The 24,640-nt window shown below is 50.8% G+C and overlaps 2 protein-coding genes across 8 annotated transcripts in view; one reads left to right on the top strand and one right to left on the bottom strand.

The window, feature by feature from the left end:
- Rilpl1 (Rab interacting lysosomal protein like 1) overlaps positions 1-15,108 on the top strand; it is a 36,580-nt gene extending 21,472 nt beyond the window's left edge. Inside the window, exons 5-8 of one of the 4 annotated variants that reach the window (XM_057765457.1) lie at positions 3,747-3,925; positions 6,078-6,170; positions 12,176-12,199; positions 14,347-15,108. In XM_057765457.1, the coding sequence (XP_057621440.1) occupies positions 3,747-3,925; positions 6,078-6,170; positions 12,176-12,199; positions 14,347-14,491 (441 nt within the window). In that variant the 3' untranslated portion in view covers positions 14,492-15,108. Of the gene's footprint in view, positions 1-3,746; positions 3,926-6,077; positions 6,171-11,825; positions 11,914-12,175; positions 12,200-14,346 lie in introns of those variants that run through there. The other 3 variants (XM_057765460.1, XM_057765461.1, XM_057765458.1) reach the window with 3 other exon arrangements.
- A 1,467-nt stretch (positions 15,109-16,575) lies between these two features.
- Snrnp35 (small nuclear ribonucleoprotein U11/U12 subunit 35) lies at positions 16,576-20,938 on the bottom strand. Of its 4 annotated transcripts, XM_057765143.1 has the most exons (3): positions 20,671-20,938; positions 20,220-20,261; positions 16,576-18,306 (listed from the first exon to the last, which is right to left on the bottom strand). In XM_057765143.1, the coding sequence occupies exon 3, from the start codon at positions 18,301-18,303 to the stop codon at positions 17,563-17,565; it is 741 nt and encodes a 246-aa protein (XP_057621126.1). In that variant the 5' UTR covers positions 18,304-18,306; positions 20,220-20,261; positions 20,671-20,938; the 3' UTR covers positions 16,576-17,562. The 4 variants fall into 4 exon arrangements, with proteins under 4 accessions (XP_057621126.1, XP_057621127.1, XP_057621129.1 ...); XM_057765144.1 differs by lacking the exons at positions 20,220-20,261; positions 20,671-20,938 and adding an exon at positions 20,302-20,390; XM_057765146.1 differs by lacking the exons at positions 20,220-20,261; positions 20,671-20,938 and adding an exon at positions 20,037-20,210.
- Between the last annotated feature and the right edge of the window lie 3,702 nt (positions 20,939-24,640).

Consider the following 24,640-nt stretch of genomic DNA (forward strand, 5'->3'; position numbering starts at 1 on the left):
TTCTGTGTCTTGACTGAACATGGCCACTGCTGGGAAGCAGGGGGACCCTGCGTGTCAAAGTGGGTTTGCGGGGGCGGGGGGTGCACACCTTTAAACCTAGCACTCATTTGGCAGAGACAGGTTGATCTCTATGAGTTCCAGGGCAGCCTGGTGTACAAAGCAAGTTCCAGGACAGTCAGGGCTATGCAAGAAACCATCTTGAAAAACTAAAACAAAATAGAAAAATCATTAGGTTCTCTGGGGCATGATGTAAACCTAACACTAGGGAGGCAGAGGCAGGAGGATTTGGAATTTGAGTCTCCAGATTTTAAAACAGTTGACAGCTGATTCAGTAGATTTTATGGCACAGCAGGGGTCTAAACAAATGCAGGGGACACTGTGTGGCCCTGGGGACTCTATTGCAACCTCTGATGTCTTTGCCTCTGGTGCTGAGAGTTGGTGGAAAACTCCTACACATGCATCAACACCCCACGCAGAGGGAGCACCTCTCTAGAAACCGCTCCCTCGATCCTCACTTATTGGCATATTTGTGTGTGTCTATCTCTCAATCCTGCTGTTCAGTTCCAATCTGTTCTGGTTCTGAGTTCAGTGATTTTAGTGTTTAGTAAAATGCTGGATGCCCTTTAAAAATGGAGGAACAGTCTGTGGAGGTGGCCAGTCCTGATGGTGATGGATTAACGCTAGAGGTTTGTCACAGTGGAATGTTACACAGCTGTGGGAAGGAATGAAGCTGTGACCCAGGCTGTAACAGGCTGTGGGGTAGCCTAGCCGGGAAGGCCATCTGCAGATGCTGAGTGGCCTGCAGGGACGCAGACATTGTTTCTTCTGCTCCTCACCTGCGGTGGCTCTGGCTCCGACTAGGTGTGGGCAGAGCCCTCCCCACCCACCTCGACCTTCCCCTTAGCTCAGCTGAACTGCCCGGCAGGCAGTATTACCTTTCAGCTGTCCAGGACTGAATCAGCTCAACAGCCTCCTGGAGTCCTTGACCTCTCAGCCATGAGCCACTGCCCTGTCTAGAATCCCCTCAGCCTCTGGGGTTGAGGGGTATGTTGCTGAACTCTGCCTTCTCATGCTGGAGCATCCTGGCTTTGGTGTACACAGGCACTGGATGGCCTTGAAGAAATGGACCACTGGGGGGGCTGGAGAGATGGCTCAGTGATTAAGAGCATTGCCTGCTCTTCCAAAGGTCCTGAATTCAATTCTCAGCAACCACATGGTGGCTCACAACCATCTGTAAGGAGGTCTGGTGCCCTCTTCTGGCCTGCAGATATGCACACAGACAGAATATTGTATACAAAATAAATATTTAAAAAAAAAAAAAGAAATGGACCACTGGGGATCTGGCTTGCTGGCTTAGGGAAGAGTGGTTGGTGGTATGACTTGTTGGCGTGTGCAAGGTCCGAATATTGCAAGTATTAGGAAACGTGAGGGAAGGGGAGAAAGGGGTGTCCCGTGTCACACACCTGTCATCCCAACCTTCCAGAGCCTGAGGCCGGAAGATGGATGTGGGTTCCAGCCAGCCTGGGCTACAGAGTGAGACCCTGTCTCTAAAAAGAGAGTAATGGGCCAGCCTCTTAGGGTTACTATTGCTGTAATAAACACCATGACCAAATCAGGTTGGCATGTGGGGGCGTTATTTTGCTTATACTTCCATATCACCATTTATCATTGAAGAATGTCAGGGCAGGAACCCGGAGGCAGGAGCTGATGCAGAGACCATGGAAGGATGCTGCTCACTGGCTTGCTCAGCCTGCTTGCTTTCTCTCTCTCTCTCTCTCTCTCTCTCTCTCTCTCTCTCTCTCTCTCTCTCTCTCTCCTTTTTCTCCCTGAGGCAGGGTTTCTCTGTAGCTTTGGAGCCTGTCCTGGAACTAGCTCTGTAGACCAGGGTGGCCTCGAACTCTCAGAGATCCACCTGCCTCTGCCTCCAGAGTGCTGGATTAAAAGTGTGCGCCACCACTGTCCAGCCTCAGCCTACTGTTTTACAGAACCCAGGACCACCTGCCCAGGGATGGCCCCACCCACATCAATCACTAAGTAAGAAAATGCCCTACAGCTGGATCTTATGGAGGATCTTATCTTTCTCAGTTGAGGTTCCCTCCTTTCAGATGACTCTAGCTTGTGTTAGACCTAAAACTAGCTAGGGCAGCTGGCAATGTGGCCAGCAGGTAAAGGTGCTTGTTGCCCTGCAGTACCCACTGGCGTTTGATACCCAGGACCCATATGGTCAGAGGAAAGAACTGACTTCCCAAAGTTGCCCTTTGACCACCATATACTCTGTAAACACTCACAGACACAGACAATAATCGTGAGTAAAGAATAGAAAGTGGCAAGTGTGTGGACTGTGGATAACTGGGACCCTTGGAGTGGCTGGCGGGGGTGCCAAACAGGGCACATCCACTGTGGGAAGCACCTTGTATAGAGAGGAGAACTCAGGTAAAAACAGAGTCTCCGCAGCCATTCACAGACCTGGGCATAGTTCAAGGATGGAAGACAGGTGTCTCGTCAGGATTGGACGCTGGGATTCACATCCAAAGAGAAGCTACGTACATACCCATCGACGGCAGGATGACACCATGCTCATCTTCCCGTCTGTGGAATATACCCAGCCATTAAAAGGGATGTATCTCTGACACAGACTGTAATGTGGACGAAACACATGGTTGATTGGAAGAGGCAGAGACAGGTGCATTATGGGAAATACCAGGTCGGGAGATACCAGGGGCTGAGACAGAAAGAGGGGGGATGGTGGGCGATTGCTTAGTGAGTGTGGGAATTGCCTTTGGATGATAAGAATGTTCTGGAATTAGAGATATAAAGTAGTATCACTGCGTGAGAGGTTCGTTTTTTTTTTAGGGGGGGTATCACCCTGTATCCCAGACTGGCTTCAAGTCTCTATGTAGCACAGACTGGCCTCATACTCACCATGTAGCCCAGGCTGGCCCCAAACTTACTGTGTGGCTCAGATTGCCTTGAAATTCATAGCTCAAGCCAACATAGCTCAGGTTGGCCTTGAACTCTAGGCACCTTTCCTGCCCCAGCTGCCTGTGTGCCAAGACTAGAGCCATGCACACCCAGCTAACATACTTTAAAATGGTAAATTCTGTATTTCATGTGTCTTACCAATGTCTTTGAAAGGCTACCAGGCTCTGGCACGAGGTGGCATGGTAAGTTGTGATCTGAGGCAGGGCAGCTGATGCAGGACAATCCTGGGCTCTGTCTGTATGACTTACATTGCAGACAGCTGTATCCCCTTGCTAGGCTCCAGCAATGTGGCAGGAGCCCCCTGGGGAAGAAGGGATTTGACCAGAGGGTCTGTCACAGAAGTGACTTGACTTCTCCTTAAATGAAAACGGTAGCAAGAACGAGCCTAGGCTGTTCTTCAGCACACCTTGACCAGATCAGCAGAGGTCTAAGAAAATGGGAGGGGAACCAGGAGGAGAAGGCAACAGATGGTGGAGGGCGGCCATCAGAGGCATGGTGGGAGGCCGTTGGTAATAGCATCCTGAGTGGAGTGGGAGTCTGGGATGCAGGGCTAGCTCATGAAGGAGCTCGCCGAACAGGTGGTGGCTGGCTCCCACCTCCAAAGGGAAGCGTTATGGAAGATAAGCGGAGGCTGCTGCCCAGAGACCGAAAATAGTGACCTGAGCAGACCGCCTACCAGAGGGGGGTGGAAAATTTTAGCATATGAAGGGTGTGGAGCAGGGACCATCAGGAGTGCCTTGACAACGCATCTCTGCCTTCTTCAGATACAGCTGCAGGTGGATGGAGAGGAGTGCATCTCAGACTCAGAGAAGGCTGCCCTGGACCTCAAGGACCCCAACCGCCCTCGGTTCACGCTACAGGAGCTGCGGGACGTGCTGCATGAGAGGAATGAGCTTAAGTCTAAGGTGTTCCTGCTGCAAGAGGAGCTGGCCTACTATAAGAGGTGAGGGCAGTTACCACACCTCAAACCCAGGCACATCGGTACTTGTGCAGCAGAGAGACAAGCACGCCTAATAGGTGGCATAAAGGTCACACAGCAGCCGGGCGGTGGTGGCGCACGCCTTTAATCCCAGCACTCTGTGAGTTCGAGGCCAGCCTGGTCTAGAAGAGCTAGTTCCAGGACAGGAACCAAAAAGCTACGGAGAAACCATGTCTCGAAAATCAAAAGAAAAAAAAGTTACACAGCCCCCAGCAGGCCATTTCACGTCTTGCCAAGTGTCTGACCAGATGTCTGTCAGAGGACTGAGGTGATAGATGGCTTGATCAGTGAAGAGTTACCACGAGGAGCAGAATTTAGGTCCCCAGACATTTGCCATGGTTCCCACCTGTTTCCCAGCCCTGGGGAGGTGGAGACAAGGGAGTCCGTAGTGTAGGCTGGCGACCAGCCTAGCCAAATCACTGAGCCTAGAACCAGTGAGACACCCAGTCTCAAAAAATAAAACGGGATGGGGAGATGACTCAGAGGCTGAGATTGCTCTGACCAAGGATCCAGGTTTAGTTCCTGGTATCTTGTATCTGTACCAGGTAACTCACAACCACCTGTATGTAACTCCAGCTCAAAAAAAAAATCTGTTTCCGTCTTGACTCAGGCACCTGCACTCGCACACATTCACAAATAAGAATACGAGTAAGCCAGGAGCCAGGCGGTTGTGGAGCACCCCATTAACCCCAGCACTCAGGAGGCTGGGGCAGGCAGCGCTCTGAGTTCAAGACCAGCCTGGTCTACAGAACTAGTTCCAGGAAAGCAAGGCTACACAGAGAAACCCTGTCTCGAAAAACAAACAGAAAAGAATAAGAATAATAAAGAAAATAAACATTGGGTAAAGGGAAAGCTGGGAGAATAACCAGTGTGCTAGGTGCACGGAAAGTAGGGCCGCCGGGTGCTCTAGCACTCAGGCGTGGGCAGCCGTCAAGGGTCAGCTTCAGGCTGGAGAAACCAAGGCACAGATTTGGCAGCATTTATGGTGACAGGAGATGGGAACGGTCCTGTTTGGCAAATAGAGCGTGGTGGTGCACATCTGTCATCCTAGTTCTCGGGTGACTGAGACAGGAGGATGGCAAATCTGAGGTCGGTCTAGGCTACATAACAGGACACAGTCTCAAATCCCAGAATACAAGGGTGGTGGGGAATAGAGCAGGGCTTCTCAACTTGTGGGTCTCGGCCCTAGGCCAAGCTCTAGCTCCAAGAGTATTTACATAAGGGTTCACAGCAGTAGCAAAATCATAGTCGTGCAGTAGCAACAGAAACAGTTTTAGGGTTGGGGGTCACCACAGCATGAGGAACTGTGTTAAAGGGCCAAGGCGTTAGAAAGGTTGAGAACCACTGACCTAGAGAATGGGAAAGTCTTCCTTGCTTTCAGCTGCATGTGAAGTTCAAGGCCCACCCGGGAGACATGAGATCTTGTCTCAGAAAATCAAAACCAGAAAAAGACATATGGGGGGCTGGAGATGGCGGAGGTCCAAGCGTGAATTCAGGACTCAGATCTCCAGAAGCCATGTACCTGCTGGCCTAGTGTGTAACCCACCTGTCATTCCAGCAGCTCCCCAGAGCAATGGCTAGCAGGACCAGCCTAGCTGAGAGCCCTGGGCTTGATTGAGATACCCTGCCTCTGAGAATAAGGTGGGAGGGGTTAGAGGATGATCCCCGGCACCTGGGGGCCTCCATGTGCACATGTGCATGCGCGTGCACACACACACACACACACACACACACACGCGCGCGCGCGCACATGTACATCAAAAGGAGGGGGAAGAGAGAGAGGGAGGGAGGAAGGGAAAACATAGCACTTGTCCTTAACACCTTCCCGGGGGTATCTTACTCCCCCACTGAGAAATTTTGCACCATGCCGGGCGGTGGTGGCGCACGCCTTTAATCCCAGCACTCGGGAGGCAGAGGCAGGCGGATCTCTGTGAGTTCGAGACCAGCCTGGTCTACAAAAGCTAGTTCCAGGACAGGCTCCAAAGCCACAGAGAAACCCTGTCTCGAAAAACCAAAAAAAAAAAAAAAATTTGCACCAAAGCAAACCATTCTACCCACTTTGGGAGGGTTCCAGTTCTCACAGAATTATGTTGACTCCTCTATTTCATGCCTTCAGCGAAGAAATAGAAGAGGAGAATCGAATACCCCAGCCTCCGCCCATCATACACCCGAGAACGTCCCCCCAGCCGGAGTCTGGGATCAAGCGACTGTAAGTGTTGTGCCTCCCACGTGGGCCATGTCACACACGGCTCGTCCTGGTTCCTGAGACCTCTGATCCCAGGTCTGGGGGCTTCTCTCAGGACTGCCCCTCACCCCAGCGGCTGAGACCAGCTTCTCCCACCACTGGGGCTTGCCCTTCGGGTTTTGATTATCTCCCTGCTTGGCCTGGACCCCCATTTCTTGGTGTCACTGGGCAGAGATTTGGGGACCAGTGACTGGTGCTCAGGAGCTTGCTTGGGTGTGCCAGGTGCATGGGATGTGGCTCTGGGTTTGGTGCGGTGAGTAAGTTGGGGGATCGGAGACTCGGGCATTTTCAGAACTTTAAGGAGCTAAGTGTAGGACCCCATGCTTGAATTCTAGCATTCAGGAGGTGGCGACAGGAAGATCAGAAGTTCAAGGTCATCCTTGGCTTCATAGTAAGTAGCCGAGACCAATCTAGGCTACATAAGATACTTAATAAAAAAAGTCCAGAGTGGCCTAGGTCACTATGCTATTACATGTATGTTGGTCCAGCATACATTCAGTCTTAGGCCCTGGTTGCTATGAGATACATGCAAAAGCTCATGTGTAGCTTCTGTGATCCACTAGACCTCGGCCCCTCCAGGAGTGCTTGGCCTTGTGGATCTCCTTTGTTCTCGCAGGAGCTTGCCAACATTTTCCTGGGAAAAGAACAGAGGATAATGGAATAATGGTGTCCAGTTGAGAAGATTTGCAGGCCCCGAAGCCTGTCAAAGGAAGGGCTGGGTTTCTATCTGGCCTTGTCAGGTGCCATCTTGTGCCCATCAAGAGCCTGCTGTAGGCCAAGTCCTGTCTCTCAGATGGCCTTATGGGGGCCTCACCCTGGTGCTAATACATAGAAGACTGTCAGTGTTAGGGGACCCTTGAGACAACTGACTGTGGCCAGTAAGAGGCAGAGCCCAGCCAAGGTAGCCCGGCCTCGGAGGACTGTAGTCAAGCCTGCTGCAGACCCACATTGAGTGTCTGGATAGACCGAAAGGGGCTCTCCGGACCTGGTTTTGGCTATTCTTACAGAAAAGCCCTTGGGCCTCTCCCCAAACCCAATAGAAGCTTTGAAAGAGCAGGCAGCGTGGGGGTGGGGGAGGAAGTGGGTGCTACCCATACATCCTACCCTTTAAACACAGTGACCATGCTGGGAATTGTTGGCTAGTTCTGAGCAGACGGAATGTGGGCTGGTTTGTGTGGTGGGGCCCACTCCCTTGGCAGGTGGCATCCTGCTCACGCTGGGCCCTCCAACAGCAAGGTAGCTTCTTGCAGCACTGCTGTAGACAGCAGTGCCCCTCTGAGCTGGCCAGCCTGCCCTACACCCCTGCTGGGTTTGGGAGTTCTTCTAAGAGATATAAATACTTCTAAGGAACAGGATCCAAAGGCTCCCATGAAGTCCCAGCACTGTTTTGACCTTTCTATCTGCTACCAAAGTTCCACTCAGAAAACTGCACAGAAGAAATGGTCCTAAGTGCAGGCTCTCCAGCCTGCTCCAGCATTGGGCTTGGCTGGCTCCTGGCTACCTGTGCGAGGGCTCTGTCCCTCCCCGTGCTCCTGCAAGTGCAGACCCTGGACTTGAGTGGGGCAGCCATCCTCAGCCTTGGATTCTGCTCTCACTAGGTGGGGAAGCTCACATCTGTAACTCCAGCACTCGGGAGGCTGGGGTAGGCCTGCCTCTAGTTAGAGAGACACCTAGACTACAGACTGGGGACCATGCCTGAAAAGAAGCCAGAACAACAGAACCAGGATTCCGTTTTCTTTTCTCTGAAGCGCTAGAGAAAATGGAAAGGCAGGTGGCATGTGGTCCGTTGTGAGGTGTAAGCGCGTGAAACATGCAGAAGGTGAAGGGGTGACGGCGAACTTGAGAGGCCAGTAGACGTCGGTGTTAGAGAAAAATGAAGCAGAGGCCAGTGAGGTGGTTTACCAGTTAAAACACAAGCCTGGGGACCTAAGTTCAGTCCCCCCTGAACCCACATAAAATGGACAAAAGAACTGACTCCCCAAATCAGTTTTCTGACATATAAACATATCACTCACATCATATACTCACACGCAGAGACACACACAATTTTTTTCCTCCAAGACGGGGTTTCTCTGTGGAGCCCTGGCTGTCCTGGAACTCACTCTGTAGACCAGGCTGGCCTGGAACTTAAATCTCTGCCTTCTGAGTGCTGGGATTAAAGGAGCGCACCACCACTGCCCAGCACAAATAGTTTTTTTAAGTTGTTTTTTCCAGTTTCAGGCTGGGTAAAATCTAGACTATCATGATTCCGATTCAGCATATGACCAGGCCACAGCGTCTGCCACACTCTCCGAGGTGGCTCCGTTCCCAAAGTCCCTCTCCCCTTTAGCTCTGCCTCAGGTTGCTTGGCAACACCTGGTGTTCTAAGCCCGACAGGGTTGTCCGCTCCAGAGGGACAGGAGCGAAGACAGAGAGAGACCGTACTTCCTGTCCCTACTGCACAGGTGGACAGCCCTTTGCAGCCAGATTTCTGGGGGGTGACAGGCAGCTATCAGGCACAAAGGGCTTTTGACCAGCACAGGGACAACACTGGTGGCTTTTGTCCTCTGTGGCCTATGACAACTTTCATTGGCAGGCTCTCCTAGAGCCCTTCTTCTCCATATTGTGGCCTCTGTCCCCCTCGTCCTCTCCTTTGGACTGTGTTTGACCTGCTTCTGTGGGCCCCTGGTCCCAGCCCGCCTCTCACCCAGCAGGTAATAAAGAACCACCAGGTTTTGAAGGGGTGCACACTTGAGTCTGGTCAGAGTCATGGGACTGGCACGATCATCCCGATTTCTCAGATGAGGAAACTGAGGCCCAGGGATGCCAGACTTGATTCAGATCTGTGCGATTGGGAAAACTCAAAGCTGGGCTTCTGAACTAGGTCTTTTGTCCATACAACACCCCCTCACCTCTCCTTCCTCTCTCACATCCTCATGCCCCAGCTAGTGGCTGGCTGCCCAGGTCCCCTTATCTCTCAAACGCACCCTGAGTCCAAGACGTCATAATTGACATTTCTGGGCTGGGCACAACAAGGCAACCAGAACCTCCCACTGCCAGTCAAAACAGTGAGCCTGAAGATGGTCCAAGAATAGCTTGTGACTGTGAGGCCACTGGCCTGAGAGGACAGGTTGGCACAGCCCATGGAGGTCACAAGGGAGCCTCAAGTGACTTCAGCCTTGTCCCCAGCAAACCCTAAACACCAGTGCCCCTTTTGTGTGGTCCCCACTTCAGAGTCCATCCGCACATGCACAGGACGGCTTTCCACTGGGCACAGCTTGGGGGGTGACGGACTCTGGAGGGGGACAGGAAGGCAGCAGCTGGCCTCAGGGACCGGAAAGCCTGGCCTTGGAGTATGCTCCGCCTCTGTCTGCAGCAGTAAGGACGACAGTGTGTCCTGTGCCTGGCCTTCTACCCCCACACCCCTCCTCAGCCAGGAATAGTTTCTTCGAAGCCGCCCATGAAATGCTAGGAGTTAGCACTTCACTTGGTTTGAGCCTTCCGAAAATACCCAGCAGGGGTGGAGGCATTAAAACCACGGCTACCATGATTAAGATGCAGAATTTGGCCCAACAGTCATAGGAGTGTCTCTCCTTCTCTTATCAAACTTGGAAGTCATAGGCTGTGCCCTAGCAAGCCAGCTTCAGCCACCTGTCTGGAGTCAATCAATTATAAAAGCCAAATTAATAGTGAAAAGCAGAAAATAGGAGATTTATTCCATGGGGCCACACATTGGATACAGATACACACAGAGATACACACAGACACACAGAGAGACACACACACACATCCATCTTCAGGGTCCTGAAATCAGCGTCAGGTTTAAGTAGAGGGCAACAGATAGGCACATCTGAACAGTCCTGCCAGTGTGTGGTTCCCCCATCACTCACTGTCCGACTTCACTTTCACCCTGTGAGGTCGTCAGCTTTGTAAATCTCTGGAGACAAGTACTCACTTCCTGGGGCAATTCCCATTCCTTGTTTGGAGAGTCTGATGATCTTAAGGGTGAAAGACTTAAGTATCTCTTTAAACTATTCCATTCTGGGGCTGGAGAGATGGCTCAGTGGTCAAGAGCACTGGCTGCTCTCCCAGAGGTCCTGAGTTCAGTTCCCAGCCCCGACATGGCAGCTCACACCTGTCTGACACCTGTGCGTGGATAGACCTGTTAGCAAAACACCAATGCACAGAGAGACGTTTTTAAAATCAGATATTAAAAAAAGGTGCTCTATCACACCTCATTTAGAAAAATTAAAAAGAAAAGCTTCATTTCTGTGCCACCTCTGGAGGTTGGGCTTGTCCAGGTGACCCGGAAGCAATCAAAGGGATGGGATGCCCCAGATGACTCAGGCCTTCTTGCCAGCAGTGTGGCCCCTGTGTTTGTAAGTGGGCACACACCCCTGCAAGCAGTGTCTACATGGAGTCTGAGGCTTCCTGCTTCTCAGTGACAGTGTTTGAGGGACAGGGGCTGTGAGGGGGGTGGAGGTTTGGAGCCCCCAAAGCCTCTTGTGCCCAGCAGCTAGGAGGAAAAGGGAGCCCGCCCTTCTCAGTGTCAGATGAGTGGGCTCTGGTGAACTGCGGCTGCCACTCCTCTGAGATGGTGGAAACAGCGAGGGACTTCAGAGACTCCACTGGAGACCGTGAGAGTGTCTCGGGGATACAGACACTCCATTGAATTTTTGTGTAATGTTCTGGGTCCCGTCACCAGCACCTCATGAGATCCAATGTGGTGGTCATGGTTATGCCTGTAAGCCAAGCCCCAAGGGAGGTGTGAGGCACGAGGATCAAGAGTTCCAGCTAGCCTCAGCTGTGCAGGAAGTCTGAGGCCGGTTTAGGATAAAGACTATCACTGTGGGCTGTGGTGGCGCACGCCTTTAATCCCAGCACTCTGAAGCCAGACGGATCTCTACGAGTTCCAGGCCAGCCTGGTCTAGAGAGTGAGTTCCAGGGCTACACAGAGAAACTCTTGTCTTGAAAAGCTAAAATAATAATAATAATTTTATAAAAGAGCGAGGCTGTAGCTCAGTTGGGAGAGTACTTGGCTAGTGTGCATGAAACCTTGGGCTCAGCTTCAGTGCATGGACCTCTAACCCTAGCCCTTGGAGGTGGAAGCCCAGATACCACATGTTCAAAGTCATTCTTAACTATGTGGTAAGACTGAAGCCAGCCTGAGATACATGAGACTCTGGGTTGTCCCCACCTATGGGGACAAGAAAGAGCCGAGAACAACATAGCTCAGTAGCTCAGTGTTGGAGTGTTTAGCCAGAATCCACAGGCCCTGGATTTCTCCCCCAATATATATAATAATAGTAGTAAGAAAAGGTGCTTTTCAGCAAGATTGGTTCCCTGAGAGACTCTCAGTTGTCCTCTTGGGGTTAGTGACCATTGGGCTTCCTTAGGCTATAGGACCATCACCCAGACAGCCTCTGTACACGAGTCTGTGTCTACTTCTCCACGTATACAAGGTCGTCGGTCCTGTTGAGAGAGGACCCTGTGTCTTCATGGGTCACGCTGAGGAACATGGGGGGGCGTGTCTCGGCCTGTAACGCAGACCGTCGTTGCAGCTCTCAGTGGATCTTACGGGGTGGGTTTCTTGGTCACACTGCCCTCTCTTTATCTCCTCGGTCTGTCTGCTTCTGGAAGGCTCTTTACAGCCGTCATGCCCATGGTGGCAGCTGGACTGATCCTTGACGACCCCACGTTGCAGCCTGTGCGAAGACTCGTGTCCCTCGTAGGCACTGTCTGTGTTTGGGGTTTCGTTTTGTTTTTCTCTTCTGCTGTGCCTCTAGAATGGCTATGGTGGCTGCTGCCAGCCTTTCCCTCCTGGCCACTTCAGCTGCATGGCCGTCACCTGCTTGTTGGCATCTCGAGTGGGTATGGGGCGTGATTGCCACTGTCGCTCTTGACCTCCACGAGTGCAGCCGGGAATGTCACCGATAATTCTTTTTGTCTCTTCTGTTTTCGCTCTAAAAACCACCTTGTCCATGATGCAGTAAAGAAGGTCCTTTAAGTGACGGGTCAGTAATCAGCGCCCCTGGGATCTGAGTGACGCTAACTGCTTTCCCTGTCTCCGTGCCTGAGGCTTTCTAAACAGCTTTGTCTTGGCAGCTGTTTGGTGCAGAAAAGTGGGGGGAGGGGGAGCTGGCATCTGCAGGTGGCTTTCCTATGTCAGGCTGAGACGCTGCAGTGGTGGACTAGCTAACCCCATGAGCCCTCCCCTGTCCAGCGTGAACCCCCACCTCAACTTGCCGGCTCACACGTGCCCTTTAAAGCCCTAGAGAATTTCCAAGGTGAACTTGGCCTGAGGATGAAAGAGCATTCTATTCCTGCTAGAAAGGGAGTGTAGGCCCAGTTCCCCGGAACATCCTCTTCACTAGATGTGACTGTAACAAAACCCCGGGACTGGGGAGTCGGCCAGTGTGAAGAATGTGAGGACCCGAGTTCCAATCTCCAGGCCCCACGTTAAGTCAGATCCCAGAGCATGCTTCTACAGTCCCCGCTCTCTCACTGAGGGACAGGGGAGAGGCGATGGCCGTAGCAGAGGTGAATAAGAGACCCTGTCTCTAACACAGTTTAGGGGGCCTGCAGGATGGCTCAGCAGGCCAAACTGCTTCCTGCCAAGCATGACCACTTGGGGTTAAGTCAGGAGGATCACAAACTAAATGCCAGCCTGGGTGATTTGCAGTCTTGTAAGATTAGTATCAGTGGGCTGGAGGACTGGAAAGGTGGCTGCTGGAGTAAACACGTATGCAGCTAAGCCTGCGGACCTAGGTTCACTGCCTGGGACCTAAGATGGAGTGGATGGAGAGAACTGATTCCTACACACACACACACACACACACACACACACAATTACTCACACACTCACTGGAGTTCAGTGGTAGAACACTTACCTAGCATGGACTATGAGGGCTGCCAGATGTGAATTGAGGCCCCTGCCCCCAAGGCTAAAAACCTGAATTCAACTCTGGCACCCCCCACAGTGAAGAAGAGAACTGACTCCTGCTGTCTGTCCTCTGCCGTCCATACAGGAACCAAGTCACTTGAGTGCTCACACACTCATACATACACATGAATGAACGAAAACGTGAATGAATGAATATTAAGAATGGGTTTGCCTTAGAATCATCTTCCTCACAACTTTCAGCTTCTTCCAAAGCATCATTCAATTCATTCAAGAGATCTCTAGGGCCAGGCGGTGGTGGCGCACGCCTTTAATCCCAGCACTTGGGAGGCAGAGGCAGGCTGATCTCTGTGAGTTTGAGACCAGCCTGGTCTACAAGAGCTAGTTCCAGGACAGGCTCCAAAACCACAGAGAAACCTTGTCTCGAAAAACCAAAAAAAAGAGAGAGATCTCTAGGCTGGGGCTCAGTAAGTAGGGTGCTTGCCTAGCAAGCACAAGCCTCAGGGTTTGATCTCCTGTATCCCGTAAACTGAGCACGTGACTCAAGCCTGTAACCCCAGCACTTGGGAAGGAGAGACAGAAAGATCAGAAGTTCAAGGTCACCCTCAGCTATGTCGTGAGTTTGGAAACCAGCTTGAGCTACCTAAGACGCTATCTATAAAAATAAGAAAAAGGCCGGGCGGTGGTGGCACACGCCTTTAATCCCAGCACTCGGGAGGCAGAGGCAGGCGGATCTCTGTGAGTTCGAGGCCAGCCTGGTCTACAGAGGGAGTTCTAGGACAGGCTCCAAAGCTACAGAGAAACTCTGTCTTGAAAAACCAAAAAAAAAAAAAAAAAAAAAAAAAAAAAAGAGAAGAAAAAAAACCAACAAATTTCTGAGCTGAGCGTTTAGCTGAGCCATAGAGCCTTACACCTGGCCTTTGTGAGGACCTGAATTGTGCTGATTTGGTTTGGTATTTGTTTCTAGTCCATATAGGAAAGATCCCCCTAGTAACGGTCAGATGGAAGGTCCTTCCCACCCCCACCCCCCATCACATACTGCAAACTGCTCGTTCTGTGTGAGTGCTAAGGTTCTGGGACCCATGACACCCAGAAGCCCCAGTGCTTTCTAGAATCCTGCTGACTGCATCCCCCATGGGGAATGGATCTGCTCCCTCGGGTGCTTGTTCCTGTGTGTCCTAGGGCTGAAGGAAGCGGGCAGGTGGAGCAGGAGAGGGCGAGCACTCACTTCCGTCTGTGTTTCTTTTCCCCTTCCAAAAGGTTTAGCTTTTTCTCCCGGGACAAGAAGCGCCTGGCCAACGCGCAGAGACCCACGCACATCCATGAGTCTTTTGGCCAGTGGGCACACACTCACCGAGATGACGGGTACACAGAGCAAGGACAGGAAGCCCTGCAGCACCTGTGACTGTGCCCCCCTCCTGGACCGCCTGCCGCCTGCTCTGGGTGGCTGCCTCCACATCGACCCCTCAAACGAACTGTCTGCTTTGAGGATGGATGAGGAAGAACTGATGCCAAAACCTAAAGAAGTGTTTATTTATCTGCAGGGCTATCCGATTTATACTCAATGCCTCTGACCCCTTAGGACCTATATTTAATAAGACAAGGATCTAAAGCCAGACCTCATTAATTTTAGTCACAAGCTTCCTAAGCTGAACACATCACTTACCACTATGATGGCTATTTGACTCCTAGCTTTAGTTTGTTTTGTTTTCTTAGGGCCTTTGTCATGTTAGTGAAAGGCAGTGGAAGGGGCGTTTTATATTATGAAGTGGCCCTGGAGGTAGCAGGTTGTATGGACTGGACAGGTGGAGCCTCTAGTCACAGGATGAGCCACCCAACTTGGATGGGACACAAGAGCAAATCATCACAGTCCCCCCAGCCACGGGCCACGGCTGGGAAAAGTCTCGGGATGGTCACTCGCCGCGCCTGGTAAGGTTAGAGGCCGAAGCAGCCTGTCCGAGGTGGTGTGCCTTGGAATCTGCTGTGAGCACCACAGTAGTACTAACCAAACAGAGTTGTTTAGGATGAGACGTGTTTCCTGTGTGTTTTTCCTGTCATTTCTTCTTTTCATGTTCCTTGTGTGAAATTCTGGGTCTGTGCAAAGAAGACAGTGCCTTACAGCGGATTGGGTGCCAGGCTCACGAGCCTGGGTGATGTGGCGGATGGGTAAAAGGTATGGGGTGCGGGGGGTGCACACTCCTAGCTGGCCCACAGTTGCCATGGCCACTGGAGGAACTGGAGGCTGGCCCCTTTACTTTCTGCTGGTGCACAGAGCACGTGGGTTCCGGGCTCCAGAGAATAAGATCATATGATGGAAGGGACCGTACCCTGTGCATTGTACTATTTTTGCTAAGAAACTGGGTGAAGCTGAGCATGGAGGTGCAAGCCTATAGTCACTGTGGCTTCAGTGTAAGTGACCAGAAGTTCCAGCCACTTTCTGACAGTAAGGAGGTAGAAAATTCGGTATCAACTTTTTTTGTTTTGTTTTGGTTTGGTTTTATTTTTCGAGACAGGGTTTCTCTGTGGTTTTGGAGCCTGTCCTGGAATTAGCTCTTGTAGACCAGGCTGGTCTCGAACTCACAGAGATCCGCCTGCCTATGCCTCCCAAGTGCTGGGATTAAAGGCGTGCGCACCACCGCCCGTCCCCCCCCCCGTTTTTTTTTTTTTTTTTTTTTGAGCTAAGATCTTGTTATATGGCCCTAGCTGGCCTCAGACTCTTAACAATCCTGTGTCTCCCAAGTGCTGGGTTGACAGGTGTGTGCCACCATGTGAGGTTCTGGCAGCAGCTATTATTATTGATTTTTTTGAGACAGGGTTTCTCTGTGTAGCTTTGGAGGCTGTCCTGGAACTCACTCTGTAGACCAGGCTGGCCTTGAACTCGCAGAGATCCACCTGTCTCTGCCTCCAGAATGCTGAGACTAAAGGTGTGCGCCACCACTGCCCAGCAACCTTTATTACTGTATGCATGACGTGCGTGCCATAGTCCTCATGTGGAGGTCACATGACAGCTCTCAGGGGTTGATTCTATCAACCATGGGTTCTGGGAATTCAGGTAGACTGGGACCTTTTTAAAGAGATTTGGCTTTACTGTGTGTTTATATGAACGCCTCCATGTATACATGTGTGGCACATGTGCTAGTGACTGAGGCCAGAAGAAGATATCAGATCCCCTGGAACTGCGATTACAGACATTGATCGGCTGCTGTGTGACCCCGCCACCTGAGAGAACAGCAGTGCTCTTAAGTGTTGCGCCAGTCCACAGAGCATGTTCTCCTGTGCTCTGAGCCATCCTGCTAGCTCTCCAGTGAATATGATTATTGACTGAATCCGTGTGAAATTCCAAATAGTTCAGACTGCCTGCACCTGCTTCCCACACCCAGCTGACTGTCATTTTTCTTTAAGTCTTTTTTTTTTTTTTGGTTTTTCGAGACGGTTTCTCTGTAGCTTTGGAGCCTGTCCTGGAAATCCCTTTGTAGACCAGGCTGGCCTCGAACTCACAGAGATCCGCCTGCCTCTGCCTCCCGAGTGCTGGGATTAAAGGCGTGCGCCACCACCACCCGGCTTTTCTTTAAGTCTTGACAGCAGTCTTTAATTCACTTCAAGTTCACAGAACCCCTGTTGCCCAGCAAACCGGAATGCAGATAGTCTGAAAAAGGGACCGCTGACCCTTGAGACCAGCTCCAGGCAGTCTAGGACAGTGCCCTCCCATTCTTTCACCTCACTGCTGTTGATGTTTCTGTCCAGTGGCTGAAAGTCGGCCACAGCTCACACAGCCCTGCTAGGCTGCCTTTCCTTGTAAATGCCCCAGGCGAAAGCAGGCAGTCAGCATTTTAGCAGGGAAGGGGTGGTGCCAGTTTGAGAGCAGCTGCCTGCCAACCCAGACGCTCAGCCTGCTGGACAGTTCTCCTTGAAATTGGCTTTTCTAGTCTGTTTTTATTTCAATTCAGCAAACTTTGAACATGAAGATGGGACCCTGCTCCCAGGGGTCAACGTCAGGGTTACATCTAATTCTTGTAGGTTATGGACATGGGGGTCTTACTTTGTAACCTAGGTTGGCTTCAAACTTGCAATCCTCCTGCCTCAGCCTCACCTATGCTAGGATGAGGGTGTGTGCCACCACGCCAGGCTATTTAAGGGCTATAAACCACTATCCCCTCTGCCACATTGAACCCCACCTCAAAGGCTGTGAGAAGAAGAAGAAGACAGATTCTTTGTTACCACCTTTACTCTGGCCTCCGTTTCCCGGAAGCTGGGCTGACAAGCATGTACAAGCACCAGCTGGGTGATTTCCCATGCAGTTTCTTTCCCATCTGTGTCCCACAGTGTGGCACCTGCCTAACACTCACGCTCTCCAGTTCAAGTCTCAATACTGCAGAAGCACAGCCTCTCTTGGTCTGCGAGCCTGGGTTCTGGGCTGGAAAGGGAGCTGCCCCAGTCTGATGGTGGTCCAGGGCCTCTGGGTAGGCCTCCGTGGCTTTACTTACTTCTGTCCCTCTTGTCCCTGCCTTTAGCCCTGTCCTCCCTGAACTCCCTCTCTCTTTCCCAATCATTCTCAGGCCATACCCTGGCCATTTCCCTCTCTTGCCAGCGTTTCTCTCGGCCCCTGTCATGGTCCCGTTCCCTGGGCCTGGGGTCCCAGTGTCTGTCCCGGGATCGAGATCGCTCCCTCCTTTCTCTTTTCCCTTCTCTATGCGGCTCATTCTTGACAGCGGGCAAGTTGATGGGCTTTCGGAAAGGCCGATCCCGGCCCCCGAACCTCAGCTGCCCAGATTCCTTTTTCCCACCCAGCCCTCCACCCAGTCGCCGAGGGATCCAGCCACGGAGGGTGCGCTCTAGCTCATAGTCCACGAATATCTCGTGCTGGTCAATGACCAAGCCATCGGCATCCCGGTAGGCCTTCAACAGGGCCCGCTCTTCCTTGTACTCGATGAAGGCGTAGCCCTTGGAAAAGCCAGTCACTAGATCCCGAACCAGCCGCAGTCGCCGGATGTCACCATAGCGGGAGAAGACTTCCTTTAACTTTTCCTCTTTGGTCTGCAAGTTTAGTCGTGCCACAAACAGGGTAAGAAGGGGGTCTCCAGTAACGCCTTTGTTGGGTACGTAGCGGGCCAGCATGGCCCTCCACACAGCCCGGTCATGTGGGTCTTCATCTGTGCCGTCGATGCTGCCAGCTTTTAGCGGGTCATATTCCTTGGCAATAGGCACCCAGTCACTCATGTTCTAGAACAGGAACAGCAAACGGGTGTGAAGCACCTGTGCGTCTCCACACTCACCACAGCTGTGGGAAGCAGTGCCATTCACACACACACACACACACACACACACTAAATAGGGCCTCCATTATAGCCCCAAGCTGGCCCCGAACCCCTAATTGTCTTGTCTCACTCTCCTGAGTGCTGGGATTACAGGCACATGCCACCAACTTCACTACGCATTATGAGGGCAGTGGGCTTAGGACTAGGGCTTCCTTCTCAGTTTCCGAGAAGATGACCCATTCATTCTGGGCTTGAGAATAACTGTACTGAGCCCCAACTGTGGCTCACTTACCTGACACATAATTCAGTCTCACTCGGACCCGATGCTGAAATCTGCTTACAACTGGGAGTCTGAGAAACACTGAAGGCAACTCCTTCCTACAGCATCTTTCCCTGTCCCTGAAATGGTACTTACACCTGACCATGATAATGTGCACACGTAGTTCCAGCACTCAGGAGGCTGAGGCAGGAGGATTACCATGAATCTGAGACCAGTCTGGGCTACCGGTCTCAAAAAGCAAAGAGCTAGGGGCTGGAGAGATGGCTCAGCAGTTAAGAGGTTTGGCTGCTCTTGCAGAGGACCCAGGTTTGGTTCCCAGCACCCACATGGGTGGCTCACAACTGTCTGTAATTCCAGTTCCAAATCTGAACCCCTCCTATGACCTCTGTGAACACCAGGCACGCATATGGTACACAAACGTACATGCAGGCAAAACACCCATACATGTAAAAATAAGGTTTAAAACAACAATGAAAAATTGGGCATGGTAGTACACACCTCGTCTCAACACTTAGGGAGTAGAGGCAAAAATACCAACATTACAGCCTTCTACAAGTCATAAAAAGAATAATACCAAATTGTCATTCACAAACAACAAAACTACCTCCCTGGTGTCCTTATCAGCAAGAGAGCACACAGCCAGACAGGCCACCAGTGGGAAGGAGGCTTCCTGGGCTCTGGCTCTAACCATTTGTTACCTTTTTCTCCCTAATGCATGGAATTCCTTCAGGTGAAAGCCAGAAAGGAGCCCTAGCCCCGTTATGACCATCTCTCCCTGCTCTGGTGTTCTCTGTAGATTCCTTTGTACTGGGCCATGAATTCTCTCTCTCCCTCTTTCTTTTTTTAAGAGACAGGGTTTCTCTGTAGCTTTGGAGCCTGTCCTGGAACTCACTGTGTAGAGCAGGCTGGCCTCGAACTCTCAGAGATCCGCCTGCCTCTGCCTCCCGAGTGCTGGGATTAAAGGCATGCGCCACCACTGCTCAGCACTTTCCTCTTTCCATCTTCTTCCTCAGGGAGCTGACAGTAATTTCAGCTTTCTGCCCTGGGTTATTATTTTTTTTTCTTTTAAACTCAAGCAAAACTATCCTTGAATTTAAAACGTGTGAGAGACAAGGTTTCACACAGTGCAGGCTATCTTTGGCCTTCCTTGACTTCTGATGCTCCTGCCGCACTACCTCTCCCCACTGTATGTGCCAACACATTTAAGTTTAATGGGTGCTGGAGATGGAACCCAGGGCTACTCGCACGTTACACAACCACTCTGCCAAAGGAGCTACACCCCCCACCCTTCACTGAGTTTTGGAGTGGCGGCTCTTATTTATAATTACTTATAGGATACATAAAGCTTCGAAGGTTATTTTGTTTTGTTTGCTGAGACAGGGTCTCACTATGTAGTCCTGGTGTCCTGAACTCACGATATACGCCAGGCTGGCTTCGGCTTCGAACTCCAAGAAAAACTGCCTGCCTCTCAAAGGTTGGAATTAACGGCGAGTTTTTTGTTGTTTTGTTTTTTCCGAGATTAGGCAAGAATGGTGGCGCACGTCTGTAATCCCAGTACTGGAGAGACTGATGTGGGGTTCAGGGCCATCCTTGAGTACCTAATGAGTTGGAGGCCAGTCCGCGATACACGAGCTCTCCATCTTTAATAAAAAAAAAAAAGGGGGGGGGGAGGAGTCTCACCGGAGGGGAGAGGTCTCGGGCACTTCCCCCTGGAAAACTCCAGCAACTGCCAGGAACGACCCGTTCTAAGCATGCGCAGTGGTGCTGAGGAAGCCAGGGCGGAAGTGCCGATAGGAAGCTGGTTCCTGGGTAGCCAGATTCGGGCCGGGCCCTGACGAGACCTGGAGGCTGACTCCTCCTGCTCCTCCCTGCTCCCCCGAGGCCCGACTTCCCACCCAACCCCTAGTCCCACTCCCACCTCCCGGCCTCCGCCTCTGCCAGGCTTCAACATGGCGTCGGCCACGCGCGGACGTGGCGGCCCGTAGGGCCTGCCGGCCACTCTCCTCCTCCTCCTCGCGTTGACCCCGTTCCCTCCGAGCTTCCACTTACCTCAGCAAGTCCTGGGTTCTCTCCGCGCCGAGACAGAGGCCGTTCCCAACGCCCGTTTACCAGCGACTGAGGATTTCTTATGCCGTCCTCTAGAGGAACTCTTTATTGGCTGCAGCAGATTCGCCACAGACCTTGAGCTGGTTTCTTGTTTGTTTTTTGGTTTCAGAGGCAGGGATTCAGAATACAGCTCTGGCTGTCCTAGAACTCACTCTGTAGACCTCGAACCCTGAGAAATCTGCCTACCTCTGCCTCCTGAGTCCTGGGATTAAAGACATGGGTCCTTGACCTGTCTCTTGAATTAGATAGATAGATAGATAGATAGATAGATGGATGGATGGATGGATGGATGGATGGATGGATGGATGGATGGATGGATAAGATAGATTAGATAGATAGATAGATAGATAGATAGATAGATAGATAGATAGATAGATAGATAGATAGATAGATAAATAGATAGATAGATAGCGGCCAGGCGGTGGTGGCACACGCCTTTAACCCCAGCACTTGGGAGACAGAGGCAGACAGATCTCTGTGAGTTCGAGGCCAGCCTGGTCTACAGAGTGAGTTCAAGGACAGCCAGGGCTACACACACACAAAAAGACACAAAAAGAAAACCTCCCTTTCTTTTCTTTTTTTTTTTTTTTCGAGACAGGGTTTCTCTGTGGCTTTGGAGCCCGTCCTGGAACTACTCTGTAGACCAGGCTGGTCTTGAACTCACAGAGATCCGCCTGCCTCTGCCTCCCAAGTGCTGGGATTAAAGGCGTGCGCCACCACCGCCCGGCCAAACCTCCCTTTCTTGAAACAAACAATTCCGCCTCTCTCCCGCCCCCCACCCCGCCAAAAAAAAAAAAAAAACAGAACAGTTCCTATTGATGCACAGAGTCTCAGGACAAGCGGTCCAGACTCCACTCTTCCTGCACAGCACCTGGATCCCTCTGCTAATAGTCTAGGAAAGCTCCAGAACCCTGGCTGTTCTCCTGCTTGAATGAACATGAGGCCTAGAACCCAGAAAAGCCACCCTGAAGGAGACACAGGAAAGAGGTGGTGTCTCAGGGACTCGGCGTGGGGGGCGGGGATCTGAACCATACGCCCACTGCTGGTGGAACATTCCTATTTGCGGTGTCAGCCCCAAACATCTCCAGTTCCATTCTGATCACATGTGACTACCCGCTTAGCTGTATTTTCTGTCTCATCTTTTTTCTTGTCTTAACTCTCAAGAGAATAGTGGTTTTGAAAAAACGAGCAAAGTTATCGAGTTTCTGAAGGACATTGGCCTATGTAGGGGGTAGGGCAAAGAACAAGTTTGGGCTGGAAAAGTACACAGCGAAGACATGATGTGGACTTCTCAAGGAAGGGTCGCCTTAAAATCAGTGTGATTTTGTTTCATTTTGTTTGTTTGTTTTTGAGAAAGGATCTTTCTGTATAGCCCTAGCCCCATATTTCCTGGAACTCACAGTATAGACCAGGCTGGGCTTGAACTCAGAGGTCTGCTTGCTTCTGTTTCCCGAGTGCTGAGATTAAAGGTGTGTGCGCACCGTTTTGCTGGGCTGTTTGTTACAGGCATGCTGTCTGTGTACTTTTTGGCCCTAGGATTTGAACCCAGGACCTTGCACGTCTCTGGGTTCAAATCCTAGGGCCACAACCCAAGCCCTGTGTTTTGGCTTTTTATTTTGGGACAGGATCTCACTTAGTTGCCAAGGCTAGACTTGAACCCACTCTGTAGCCCAGAAAGGCCTTTAAGTTGGAATTCTCCTGGCTCAACCTGCCAAGTCTCTGAGGCTTCAAGTCTGGACCACCAAGTCTTGTAATGCAAGCTTTGTTTATTTATTCTTCTATGTTTATTTTTGATCCAGTTTTTATTGCGTTGGTACTAAATAATTGCATAGAGTTGAACTATCTCTTTTTTCATATATTTGGCAAAGAAAATAGCTTTTGATTAAAATAACACTGGTCAGCCAGGTGTGGTGGCGCACACCTTTAATCCCAGCACTCAGGAGGCAGAGATAGGTGAGTCTTTGAGTTTGAGACCAGCCCGGTCTACAGAGTGAGTTCCAAGGCAGCCAGGGCTACATAGAGAAACTCTGTCTGGAAAAAAACAAAAATAAAGATTAAAATAAATTAACACTGATTGAATAATTTCATCTATCATGTGTGTCCTCAACAATCCACAGCGATCTTCTAAAACATCCTTAATTCCCATTTTACAGTTGGGAAAACTGATCCCCTAAGTCAGGAGTAATGTGTTCTTACCTGACCTCAACACAGCTTGCAAGTGGCAAAGCAAAGGTTAGACCCCGCTGTCTGGCTGTGCCCTACTCAGTAGGTGTGGACAGACTTTTCTATCCCGCCAGCCAGCCACTCCCCAAATAACCGCACAGAGACTTCATATTAATTCTAAATACTTGGCCAATAGGCTTGGTTTTTTGTTTTGTTTGCTTATTTTAGCTAGCTCCTCTAACCTAAATTAGCCCATTTCTATTACTCTATGTGCTTCTTGAGGCTTGTTTACCTCGTGAATGTACTTCCCGTCCTGCTAGCTCTGCTTCTCACGACGTCTCTTCTGGCTCTGCCCTTCTCCCCAGCATTCTCTCTGTCCCAAAAATCCCGTCTAGCCATTGGCCAATCAGCTTACTAACAATGAGAGTGCTCGCCGGGCGGTGGTGGCGCACGCCTTTAATCCCAGCACTTGGGAGGCAGAGGCAGGTGAATCTCTGTGAGTTCGAGACCAGCCTGGTCTACAAGAGCTAGTTCCAGGACAGGCTCCAAAGCCACAGAGAAACCCTGTCTCAAAAAACCAAAAAAAAAAAAAAAAACACAATGAGAGTGCTCATTTTTACAGTGTACAGGATTATCCCACAGCAAGTATGGATTCCAAATATTGTTCTGCATAGTGGCTCACACCTGTAAGACCAACAACTTGAGGCAGGAGGATTGTCATGAGTTAGAACAGACTGTCTCAAGAGTGAATCCCAGACCAGCCAGAGGTTACAGAATGAGACCGTCTAAATAAAAAGAAATGCACAAAGCACCATTGTGTACCTCGAGGGCTTTTTAAAAATACAATTTCATTTATTTATTTGTTTGTTTGTTTGTTTATTATGTATACAATATTCTGTGTGTATGCCGGCAGGCCAGAAGAGGGCACCAGACCCCATTATAGATGTTGTGAACCACCATGTGGTTGCTGGGAATTGAACTCAGGACCTTTGGAAGAGCAGGCAATGCTCTTAACCTCTGAGCCATCTCTCCAGCCCAGCCCTGTCCTTTTTTAAAAAAATATATATATATTTATCATTTTATTTTATGTGCTTTCGCATGTTGCCTGCGATGTGTGTTATGTGCACTGTGTGCATGTCTGGCGCTGAAGGCAGTCAGGAAAAGGCATGAGGTCATTAGGAACTAGAGTTACACATGGTGCGGGTGCTGGGACTCAAACCCGGTCCCCTAGAAGAGCCATCATTGCTCTTAACTGCTGAGCCATCTCTCTTTGGAGGCAGGGTCTCCTGGCTTGAAGCACCATGTAAAGCCAAGCAGGCCACTGCTTGCCTCAGCCTCCTGAGTGCTGGGGTTAAAGGTATGTACCACCATACCAGCCAAATCTTCGGTTTTGATATCAAAGGTATCAGTTCTCAATGGAGCACATTTGGGTATTTTGTTCTTGTTTTGTTTGGCTGGTTGGGTTTTGTTTTTTCAAGAAAGGATTTCTCTGTGTAGCCCTGCTGTCCTGGAACTTGCTCTATAAACCAGGTTGGCCTCAAACTCACAATAGCATGCGCCACCACAGCTTATTTCACTCTTGAGGAAGCTCCTAAGCTTTAACGGGAAAGAGGCTTACCTTTAAGGCAGGACCATGTCTAGAAGGGATTGTATTGTTGCTATCTAGTAATGCTCTCCCTCCCATCTCAAGGTCTGATGCCAGCACGAAGCCCCTTTCTTTGAACCGATCTCACTGAATGGCGCTGTGTGA

The sequence above is a fragment of the Chionomys nivalis genome, chromosome 3 (genome assembly GCF_950005125.1).
Source record: "Chionomys nivalis chromosome 3, mChiNiv1.1, whole genome shotgun sequence".
Lineage (NCBI taxonomy): Eukaryota > Metazoa > Chordata > Mammalia > Rodentia > Cricetidae > Chionomys > Chionomys nivalis.